Source organism: Cinclus cinclus, chromosome 2, assembly GCF_963662255.1.
Source record: "Cinclus cinclus chromosome 2, bCinCin1.1, whole genome shotgun sequence".
Lineage (NCBI taxonomy): Eukaryota > Metazoa > Chordata > Aves > Passeriformes > Cinclidae > Cinclus > Cinclus cinclus.
Window position 1 is genome coordinate 99,282,035 of NC_085047.1, and position 12,391 is coordinate 99,294,425.

General features: G+C 37.7%; 1 protein-coding gene across 1 annotated transcript in view; it reads left to right on the forward strand.

Moving 5' to 3' along the window:
* The window catches only part of FRMPD4 (FERM and PDZ domain containing 4), a 110,604-nt gene that overhangs the window by 41,076 nt on the left and 57,137 nt on the right, over positions 1-12,391 (forward strand). The window contains 2 exon segments of the mRNA XM_062515113.1: positions 3,392-3,552; positions 5,634-5,736. Coding sequence (XP_062371097.1) covers positions 3,392-3,552; positions 5,634-5,736 — 264 coding nt within the window.

Genomic DNA, 12,391 nt, shown 5'->3' on the forward strand with positions numbered 1-12,391 from the left:
AAGTGTCTCACTTTGAAAAGACAGTCTAAGGGCAGCTTGAGTTTGTGTACATGGAAAGATCAGTTAGTATTTAAAATCTCAGTCTTTTTATTTTTGTCCCATTTTTCCTTGAGAGAAGCAAATCTTTATGTATGATAGAAGGACTGTATCTAAATGTATCTAAATAAATTTTAGGGTGTTTGAAGCAAATAGCAAGCTTGTAGTGTTGCAGTTGTTCTTCTAAGATCTTTCACAGTGTAAGGGATGTTCTGGGTAGGGTTCCCCAAAGTGGCTTTTTTGAGTCCAAGCTTATTAGATTCTGGTTTAGAACTTGTAGCATAGTTATTCTGTGGAAGTCAGTATTTTCCATAGCTGAGAAGGAGATAAAATACCTGCAATTAATGCAAAATTCAAATTAGTCTTGAACTGTGGTACCACAACTCGCATCTCAATAATGAACTAACTGCAGGAGGAAGTGGGTTTGTCCATGTACCATCACAAAAAGCTTTGAGCATTCATCTAATCTCTTTTGGGATCATATTTATACATCTTGCTGCTCTCTTGAAATACACCCCCAAAGTACTGAATGGCACAAGAATATCTGATGCAGCAAGCTGTGGAATCATGAGGTGGAGAGTCTTTACTTGATGTATTTCAAGGTGGATAACCTTAAAAATCAATAGTGTCTCCTGTGCTACTCAGAATCCTGATGGACTGCTCCTCGCTGATCCTCTTGCTAAGGCTTTGAATAACTGATGCTGTGCTGCTGCAGATCCTCAGCACCAGCCAAGGCGAGGGCTGGAGCTGGAGGGCTGAACCAGTGGCAGGGTTGCTCTTTTAAGCAAATCTGTCTGCTCTTAGAATTTGTTACGTGAAGTGCAGCTGTTGTTTGGGGGTTGTTTTGGAGTTTTTCCTTTTTAAAACAGACTACACAAGTCCTAGAAGACAGATTAAGTACACTTACCGGAAAGTAGTTTTCAAAGTCTCAAGCAGTATTTTCACATTGCTTGTAAATATGGTATTTTCTCTTTGGAGACAGAAGGTGCTTTCTGTTTTGGCTTGTAGTGCTCCAGTTGCAAAAATGGAAATGGTTATTAGGAAAAAATATTAAATAGATTATCATAACTTTGTGGAATGTTAACTTTGTGGGGCTGTCCTCTAAGAGAGGTGAAAAATGTAGAGTTTTGTCTTCTCTACCAAAACAGAATTCTCAAGTTTTTTAGATACGTGGTACCTCAGAAATTGTCTCATTAGAAAGACAAAATGTTTGAATATCTAGAAGCATAAACCATGAATAGGAATTTATGGAGAGGAGGTACCTGGGAGGTCTTGAAGATAGTTTTTTGTTGTTTTGTTGGGTTTTTTTTAAGGGTCTGCATACAATTCTCTGGGTTTGCCAAGAGTTCATTGGAAAAAACAAAACAGAAAGTTATCTAAAATAAACTGACAAATGCTGGAAGAGGAAGAGAATGAAGTAGCACATGTGATGCTCTAGCTAGTAAAAAACAAGTAGTTTCTTTTCTGACCTCACTTTATGTGTATATTAAGAGAGCAGAGAGATATTCTCTTCCTCATATGTTTGTAAGGAAGTAGCTTCTGCTGCCTCTGATCATATGCATGAAAAGAGAGCATGTTACTCTTAGGCAGACTGAATTTAGTGATAGGGATAGAAAGCTTCTTTGAAGAAAAGCCCTAGAAAAATCCAGTAACAGAAATAGACTCCCACTGAGAGTTTACTGAGATTTTGCTGCTCTTCTGTGTATCAGTAATGAAGCAGACTATGGAGAGAAAGTAAATTGTCATGCCCAGGTATATGTGTTGGGGAAAGATTAGAGAAGTTTTTGCATGTCATTGATGCTGAAAAGAGATCTCTGAGTGATACTTTCTCTTTATGGACTGTCCATTTGGAATTCTTCAGGGAGTTGTATTTGCAGATAGAAAAGGGACAGGTGGTGAGAGCAAAAATGCTGGTTGCACAGAATGTCCCTTAACTCTCATGTTATAACATGTCATATGTAAAAGTATCAAAAACATGTGAAAATTGCTTGAATTTCATATTGTTAATTAATTATGAGGATACTAACGGATAATACTGCTTAGTGCTATAGGGATATCTGCCTCTCTGATGTGCATTTCAGAGTTCTTGGGTTGGGCACCTGGCTGTTACCTTTCTCAGAGCCTGTGTCCTCTCTGCAGGTGGGGTTGGGACTTGGCTCCCTCTATTTGTCTACTGCATTCATCTACCCTGAGCTAGAGTTAGTTCAGCACTTGCAGATTTACACTCTCTTGAAAGTGAAAAAAGAGTTAACTCTTGGTCAGGCAACTTAAAACAAATATTATCTGAGGTCTCTCAGGACTGCAATAAGTTGATGCCATGAGCTGAAGTCCATCTTTGTACTGTGCTGACCAGATATTGCTTTTTGCCTGCAGTGGTAGTTTGGTTTCCTGAAGCACATGAGTTCAATGGATAGTGTTTGTGGTATGACGCTGGAGTGGTCTGTCTGTCTGTCTGTCTGGCACTGGGAATTGGTAGCTGTGATTCAGTGGGGACTCCAGGCATTGGGTGGAAAATGCAAAGTATGTTTTGGTTCTGATTGTGTACAGCATCAACCATGTTTCACCAGTGTTTATTAACATTAATTTAAAATCTTTAAACTGTTACCTATTTCATGGATATGTGATGTTGGATAGCTTTTATCCTTTCTATTTTCTGCTTGAAAACTCAACATCTTTCCCTCCAGCCCTAAGAATTTTTCTTCTACGTACAATAAATAGGCTTTGTCATAACACCATAGAAGAAAGTAAAGTATTTTAGTAATTCCACATAAATATATTTTCTTTTTTTTTTGTTTGTGCCCTGTAACATTTTGAAGTGATTTCAGATAGTTTATCCAAGTGCACATACAGAGCTGTTATGGGTGCCTTAGGAAGGGAGAGGATTCAGGTCAGAAATTTGCTTAACATGCTAGATCCCCAAATTAAAATGTGTGGCCTTTTATTAAAAAGGCTGACAAACTCTAATTGTTGTGTTTTGTGTTATGAGTAGATCACTGTTATTATTTTCCCCTTCCAAAAATTGAAGGATGAAAAATTCAAGCACAGATGATGAAGGCTTTATTGTCAGGTTATTTTTCTTTAATATATGGTATATGATTAAATATGTGCTGTCAAAAATAGGCCTCTTTAAAGCCTGATACTATTGATTACTATTTGAGACCTGCCAGCAGCATTATTACTTAATGCATAAGAAAATCTAATAGGAAATTATTAAGTTGGTGTTTTAGTTCCTCTAGTGAGATCGTTTCAGATATTCATCTCATATCGTTGCATAAATTGCTTGGCTCAAGTAGATACCACAAAATCATGTTTTAATGATTTTTTTCCTTTTTCCATATTTTTTTTTTTTTCACAGTCACATGACACAATCAGCCACATTTGAAGACCCTCGAATAGAGAGCTGCCAAATAACCCCTCCAGCTCCTCGGAAAGTGGAAATGAGGAGGGATCCTGTGCTAGGATTTGGGTTTGTGGCTGGTAGTGAAAAGCCAGTTGTTGTGCGCTCAGTAACACCAGGTATGTTTTCCCCACCCGACCCCAGAAGAAAACTTTGATTTAGCCTACTTAGATGAAATGCAGCTACAAACTTGAGAACTGTTGAAATATTCAGGCAGGCAAAGTAATCACAAATACTATATGTGATTTTTAAGTCTTGTCTTACTCAGTGGCTTCCTTCCTCACACTCATTTTTGAACATTGCATAAATGTGTTGGCAAAAAGACAGTTTGGAGTTATTGTTCTGAGCCATTACTAGTGTTTGCCTGAAAAAAGTTAACCCATTTCATTCAAGGAAAGAAGGTCTTCTCCCTGGTATCTTTATATTGGTTTGCTGTCGCCTTCATTACCATTGAATCAGTGTTTTCAAGAGGTATGTTGAGTTCTGAGATTAAAACTTGCATATTTTTCATTCTTACCATCACCCTCCAAGGAAAGCTAGGTTTCTAAAAACAGTATTTCTTTCTGAAAATGATGATGCTATTGCTGGCTACTTTTTTCTTTAATTAATGCATCTGTATAACTATATGGTTAAAAGCCAGGTCAAAAGATATCCCTAAACATCTTACCTGCAGTGAAAATTAATGAGGTTTGTGATCATCTTGAAGTGATGAGAGACCAGACCTGGGATAATCTGTCTCCCAGATAACAGGCTCCTGCTCTCTGTGCTTAAAAGTTCAGTTGTTATGTAAAATTGCAGCCAAGGGCAGGGATTTGACTTTGCTCTTGTTCAATATGCACTCCAGAACCCCCACAGAGAGCAGAAGAGAGGCAAAATCGACTTTGTGGAGTTCTGATGTCATTTTCCCACGTGTGTGCATTGATTACATTTGTATTGCTTTCACATGAAGTGAGCAGTGTAACTAATATTTGAACCAGATCCAGACAGCTCATTTCTCCTAACTTGGCATTATTAATGTCGTTTTATGTTAAAATTTGGAAAATGTGTTTGCTATGTTTTGTTCCAAGTGAATAGGAGGAAATATGAGCTCAGGACAATGTTCTCCTACATAGATTTATATCCATTTACATGGGATATGGAAGTGAAGTAAAGTTTTCAAAGCAAAGAGAGGGGAGGATCAGCAATAGCTCAGTTGTGGAATGAATTGGTTTTGATGGTGAAACTTTTTCTTTTAAGACTTTATCTTCATAGTGGTACTATAACTCGGGGGTTTTTAATGTATCATTGCGGAGTGTAAAGACAAAGACTAGAGAGGATATATCTTTACATGAGGAACTGTGTCACATCTTCTGGGCATGTAATTGTGCTGAAAAACAAAGTAATATGTGCATTTTATAAAATACAATGCACTCAGTGTGCATTTCAGCAGTGCCAGAATGTATTACTGATTGTCTATTCAGACTAATGCTAAATATCCATGTCTAACTGAAAGTGGCAATGCTTTTTGGATGCACCTGTGTTCTTCATGTGGTAGGAATCCATCAGAAAAAAAGATTCAAGGAGCTGGAGGTATAAAAGCTTGCCACCTCCAATTGAAGAAAATAGGACTGTTTTGCCTAGAACAGAAAAGTCATAGGAGAGACCTGTGAATGATACTCAAATATGAAAGTGATGCTTCATAGGAAAGAGGAATAAAATGTTCTCTGGTGTGATTTTTGCCTGGGACAGGAAACAATGTGCTGCAACCAGGAAGACCTGGTATACTTACCATGGGAAAAGCCTTCCTGATCTAAGGAATAGATAAACAGGATCATTTATTCACAGGAAAAGAAATCCTTCTCAGGGTGATCTTACAAAATATCAGAGGAGCTTGATCACAGCTTAAAGGGTGCATTGGGTTTATGGGTCCTTTTGGTTTATGGGTCCTTTTGGCCCTTCAGAAAACTGAGCCCTTGATTTAGGTGGTTACGTACAGGTTTACAACTTGAACTTCAGTAGAAGCTGCTAAACCCCTAGCTCACAAGATTTTCCTGGTGAGGGAATACTGGTAAGGTCAGAAATAGTGTTAGTGTAAAAATGTCATTAGCTGAAGAAAAGCACTTGTAGTATGTGAACAACAGTGTGTCTGTGCATTTACAATGGTCTGCTAACCTGTGCTGTTTTGTTGTTTGTTTTTTTTTTTTTCTTCATTTGTTTGCAGGCGGCCCCTCTGAAGGAAAGCTTATACCAGGAGATCAGATCATAATGATTAATGATGAGCCAGTCAGCACTGCTCCAAGGGAGAGAGTCATCGACCTTGTAAGGTAGTTGATGTCCTGTCACTTAAACTATGAACCCAGTGAGTTATTGCCTGGTGCAGCCATTCAGTAATACAGCAAGCCTTGCTTTCCCATTGCTGAGAAAAGGGAAAATAATGTTGCTTTAGTTATAGTGGAGAATGATGAATTATTTTAGTATTGAAATTAAGTGTCTTCTTAAAATGTCATCTGGGGAGCTGGAAAGTATGGAAACATCTAGGAGTAACTCTGAAGTACTTGGGTATCAAAAAAGGAATAGTATTCTCCTAGTAATTATTTTTTGTATGGATTGTTGTAAAGATGATTCCTAGAGCATGGAAGCTCCATTCACTGCTGCATTACTGTTCATTTTTCACGTAAAGAAAGTTAAGTCAGGTTTGTCTTATGTGAAGAATAAAGAAAACTTGGATGGCTTTGAGAGTAAATGAATGCATGTAAATATGAAGAGAAGCTCAAAGTATTTAGGTGGAATGCAGGTAGGTGAGTATGTGTGAGGAAGCATGTGGGAACAAGAGAAGAAGGCAGAAAAGTAGACAAAAGTGGCTGAGGATTGTACAGGAAAGGAGATGTCAGTATTTGTAACGGGATGCAGAAGGAAAGGAACTACAGCAATGAACAAATGTTAAGAATGTAGAAGAAGATATATTGCAATTCATAAATAAACTTTGTTTTTGTAGTAACAAGAAATGTTAGTGCATCACAGAGAAAAATGGCAGGTAACTAAAAACATAAAAATTAATAATTTAAATTCCAGTAACCTGGTTGCTGTATACCAATTTTGTTTCTGTATTCTCCTTCCCACTGATGTAAACTCTAAATCAGTGGGTCTTGTTGATTCTGAGAGATGCTCCAGGTGCTGCTCCTCAAAACTTATAGCTATCACTGTTTTCAGTGTTAACCACGTAGATTTGAAAAGCCACATTTGTTTACAGAAAATTGGGCAGGAAGTGCCAGGGCAGTTGTATTCCTCCTGCAAATGGGTGCTTGTTTGCTAGAGATTTAGCTGAAAGAAAACTTCCACAGATGATGCAGAAATGGTATAAAAATGCCCTCAATGCTGATGGTGTTTATCTTTGTTAGATGGGATTAAACAAAATATATTTTCAGGTTTTCTTCAAAAAAGTGTTAACCTGCAGATCAACCAACAAACAAAATTTGCTAAGAGCTTCTTGTGATGAGTGGACTCCATAAGCTTAAAGAACTGTCCTGCTCCTAATAAAGTTCTGTTTTGACCACTGGCATAAGCCTAAAGAATGGGTCTTATTTATGTCTTTGTTTCTAAATAAAGTGATAATATTGTCTTCATTCTTTCCATGATTATTTGATATTAAGCAAAGTTAGGTTCTCTACCTCATTTTCTGCTTCTAGCAATATGTAGTAATAACAGCAAGGCAAATAAACTGATGAGACCTGAGACAAACTGAATTTATTGCATAGTTGATTCTGTCTGCCTTCAAATGAGAAACTCAGTAAGAATGTCACCCTTCCCAATTACATTGACTACAATAGGTGGTGTTAAATTAAGCATTGTTTTGTTCCAGGGAAAGCTTTAGGTGATGCTTTTCTTACACTGTAATTCTACCTCTGCTCTCAAAATCTGTATGCTGTTGGGATTTTGACAGACTCATTATATGATGAAATTTGGAGTGAAATATATTGGGGTTGTGTGTTACAGCACTTGAAAATAAGAGCTTTCTTTTCATGCCAGTAGGGATGCCTGGAATGATTAGACACTGTCAATGTGCAGTCCTAACACCACAACAGAAGCAATTCTTTACATCAATGAAATTGTGAATCTCTTCTGTATAACTGAAGGTTTTCATGTGGGGTAGATACATCTGTAACTTTTTGATGCATCTGCATTTTTCAATGTGCATGGGAGAAATTTTGAAATCTTGTTTTCCTGCAGGTAGCAGCATCTCAGTGGCCAGCAGTGAGGGTGTTTAAAATGTGTAGGTTATGCAATGGGCATAATCACAAAATCACAGAAGAACTGAGAGGAGATTTCTGGAGGTCATCTAGTCTTACCTCTTCTTCCAGGTCAGGTAGTGTCAAGGTTAGATGTGGCTGCTCAGCACTTGCCAAATCAAGTCTTTAATATCTCCAAATATGACTATTTTACTGGGTTAACCACATCGGGTGTTTCAGTTCTTAACCAGTAGCCTTTCAAAAAGACATGAGCCAACTTCTTTATCGGCCTTAGGTGCATCCCATCTAGGCCCATGGACATGAGTGTCAATTAATCCCTAATTCAGCCTTTGTCTGCCTCTGTTCCCTAAATTGTTACTGAGCTGAGGGACCAGGGTAGCAAACCTTGACACTAAAGGCCAAAGCCCAGAAAGCACTGAGCCTCTGAGCTCGCTCAGTATCCTTCATCAGGTTACCCACTCATTTTAGCAGTAAACTTGTATTTCCCTTGGCTTTCACTGCTATTGTAGTTGTAGAGACCCTTCTTCTTATCCTTCATCCACCCTGGATAAGTTTCAGTGCCAGCAGAGCTTTGAAAACCCCATCCCTCCCTGGCCAGGTACAGCTTCTCTGGGTAACCTGTCTCCATTTCCATCTTTGATCTCTTTCCATTTTGCACTGGGTCTTGTTCAGGCTTTCCCTGTGGAGCCACGCTGGTGCCTTGCCTGCCTGCTTCCTTGCAGATTGGAATAGACCATTGTGGCACCTGGAGGAGGCTCTCTGGGAAGATCACCCAGCCCTCCTGGGCTCTGTCCTTTCAGGGCTGCATACCAAAAGACCCTGCTTGCCAGTGCTGTGAACAAGCTGCAGTCTGATTTTAGATTGGACTCCTCTTCCACTTTTGTGCTGGGATCTTAAACTGTGGTCACTGCAGCACATTAATGAGAAATTAATATTCCAACACTTTTTTTGTGATTACATGGTCTCTTGCTGATTAGGTACAACAAGTTATATTTTATATTCATGTGCAATTCAGTGGCTATTTTTATGCAGCTTTCCCTCGAAGCTTTTTGTAAACTCCACAAACAATTTGTCATTATAATTGCAGGGAGTATGGAAAACATTAATCTACTTTTAAAATACTGATATGAAGATCCTAGCATGTCAATTAGGAAAAAAACAAATTGCATAAGAGAAAGGCCATGTCTTGGTTTGAAAGACAGATGTCTGCTAAGGAAGGCAGGAGTCTTCCTTCAAATGGCAGATGTAAACCTCCTCCCTTCAATTATTATTATTTTGAAAGTAAGGGGCTCTCAGGCAAAGATATTGGAATAGGAATAGCAGCTCTTTACTAGGAAAATTAAAATTATAGAGTAACACAAAACAACAAAACATTGACAGAGTCAGAATCCAACCTGACACCCTGTCAGTCAGGGTGTTGGCAGCAGTCCCATTACATGGTTGCTGCAGTCCTCCTGCAGTGACAGATGTGGTTCTGTTGGAGCAGTGCTCCTGTAGAAGGGTGCAGTTTTCCTCCAAAGGTCCAGTGATGATGTAGAAGGACCTGTTTTTCCTCTGGAATCCAGAGGAAAAAAGCTGTTCTCATGTTCCAAATCTCAGTTTTTATCTAGATAGGAAAGGCTTGGCTCCTCCCCCTGGGTGAAGTAGCTCACAATGGGATGATGTAATTTTATCAGTCATGCAGTGGGACTCAGTGGCCCCTTAACAGAAGATATCTTCCTGGAGGAAGGATGGGTTGTGGAAAAGAAAGATGTCTGCCCCACCTGGTTTTAACAGATGGTGATAGAATACATGCTTTTGGTCACATCCTGTATTGTAACCCAAGACAGGTGGATTTCACAACCAGGTGAGCATCCAACAGGAGTAGGAAAGCTCAAAACTTCCAAGCAAAATATACATAGATGTTAGATGTTAAGACAACTTTGAATGTTAAACAGTTTTTAATGAAACACAGTATTTTCCAAGACAACATGGTCAGAATATTCTTATGAAAAGAGTTATGAGCTTGAAGGAAAAGAAAATGGAAACCGCAAATTCTGCTTTCTTAGAAAATTCTCTCAAAAACAAAATTCAAAATATCAACCAAAAAGGGTAACTGAAAAATATCAATTAAATCTTTTTTTTTTTTTTTTTTTTTTTTTTTTTTGTTAGGAAAAACTATATCCCTAACCAATAAATTAGCTTTATTTCTAAATTCACCATAAAATAAAGCAAAGTAATTTCTTTTAGGTAGCTTTTTTCTTCAGTCCTTTTCTTATCAGCCCCAAATTCATTGTTTGTTACTCCTGCATGATTAGAAATAGATAGACTGGTCTTTCAAGAAGCTCCCTTTTGTATAATGGTTTTACTACAGGATAATGCAAGAAGTTAAATGCAATGCATAATACCGAACTTTTCCCATTGGCTTTTTATTTTGTTGTAATATTTTGTGTGGGCTTTTTAAACATTCATTACTGAAAATAATCTTCCTTAAGTAGAAAACTGTTATACCTACATCTGGATGACTCCAGGGAGTACTGAGCAGGAATCTGGCAAAAGATTTTGGTTTGTTTTTTAAGCATTGAGGGACACTCTTGTATCCTAGGAAGTCTTAGGCCTGGAGATTACCAGGGGTATTCATTATAAATATCCCCTGTAGGTCATTGTGATATGCTGAATTCTTTTGGCTCTGCTTTACTGGCAACACTTTAAAATTAGTGTTCAAGTTGTCCTTTGCAAGCCAGGGTTGCAGAAACATGAATCCAGTATGGTTTGCAGACAAAACCTATATGGACTCATTATTTCTGGGTCCTGTTCAATAGCTTTTGCGCCATATCATGTTCTCCTAATCTATTTCCAACACAAATTTAGAAGTCATGTTTATGGTCTCCCTTACAAAGAGAGGTCAGTTTTATGAATATCACTTGTGGCTGTGGTCAAGATGAATTCCATTCAAGACAGGCAGTTACAGAACTTCAAAACAGAGAAAGAAACAAGCTCACTTTTCTAAATGGAAGCTTCAAGTCAAGGCAAGAAGCAAGTGAACAGAATACAAAGAATGCATTTGAAGTGCAGTCAGCTCAAAATTCATCAGGAGCTATTTATGTTGGTTTTACTTTGCTGCTGATACAGATTCTGTGAGTTCAAGATTTTCACACAGACTTAACATTTGAGATAACATTAAAGTCATGGTGTAATGGAGCAATTTTTTTCTTATATGAAGGTAAACAACAATGCAGCATTAACATATTAGAAGGCATATTAATGTATGGTATCAATTAATTGGTTACTTAGGGGTGCATGTATCTCATTCTCATGTTGCGTTTCTATCTTTTTAAGAATCAGCTTAACCAACTTCTTGTTTTTTTTTTCTTAAACAAAGAAAAACCTCTAACAAATAATTTGCCTTATTAGCTGTTTATAGGCAATTCCTATAACATTAATGACTTGTTTATCTTAGATTGCAGCGGGTCGGCATTATCCTACAAGGATCCCAACTTATGTAAACTCTCTTTTTATTTAGCAAGGTATTTTACTGAAATTTTAAGCGATGCATGAGTGTTCTGCTTACTCCATAAACCAAACAGTGAGTACAGCATGGTAGTGGTACTTTGTTCACACTTTAATTAAAAGTTGTCCAGGCAGCCATCCAGAAGAAACTGGCATCTGAAAAGGGTGATCCATCTGAGATACTTGTTTTGGCAAAACTACTCTGTTGCAGAAAGCTTTATTATACACTGACTAAATAAGAAGAGGCAAGAAAAGTATTTCAGAGTAGAAACCTGACTTCTAGGTTCCTAAATTAGGCTAGATTAGCCCATTCCTTGCAACTGTAACAGCAGTAGATCAGTATTTGATATCCTGTGAAATTCCACTAAAAGACTTAAATTGCAAAGTGAGAAATGAAGAAGGTGAAATTCATTAAGGGCTTTTATCTTGTTGGCTCTATTTTTCATGTTGGCTCTATTTTCTATTTAAGAGAAATTATTCAAAAACCTCTCTGAACTAACTCTTTGGCAAGTTAATGTCACAGCAAGTTTTCATCAAGAGGATCTAGAGGATTCTTTCAATTCTTCAGTAGTATTTATGGTTTGTGTATTGCCATAAGTGTGGAGAGAAGGAATCCTCCAGGATTTTAGCTGCATGTTGCATTTTAAGCACTAACATGAATTTAATCAATACTGACTCTCCTCACCATCATTGTGAAATGGATGAGGATTCTGTCGCTCCCATTTGACTCTGTATATGTCAAGGAGCCACTTTTCCTACTCTGTATCCTCAGAGCTAAATGCAAGTGTAAAAGGGAGCTCAGTGACAGTGCCTGTCATCATCGTCATCTTAGAGCAGCTGAAAATGCTGCTTTTCAAATATTTCTGCATCTAGTTTAGACAGTTTAATACATTGGATAAAGTAATTTTGGTGGACTTACTATTAAAGATTCTTTCTTCATCAACATCATAGAGAAAAAATCAAGCATATTAAGCTGTTAGCTATGATACTGCTTAGCAACCATGAACCTTGAAAACTGCTTTTTCTGAAAAGTCAGTCATGCAGACACTTTAATTTGAAGGTACTCCATTATACTCCCAGTTCAGTATATAAATCTGAAGGCTGTACCCACTTTGTGTCAGGCCCTGATTGATGAAGTGCTAGTGTTTTAAGTTTTAAACACATAATGAACAAAGGGACAAAATGTTGGACCAAGTGATCTGTAAGAATTTTACAAGTATCATCAATGGAGATAAGCTTTCTG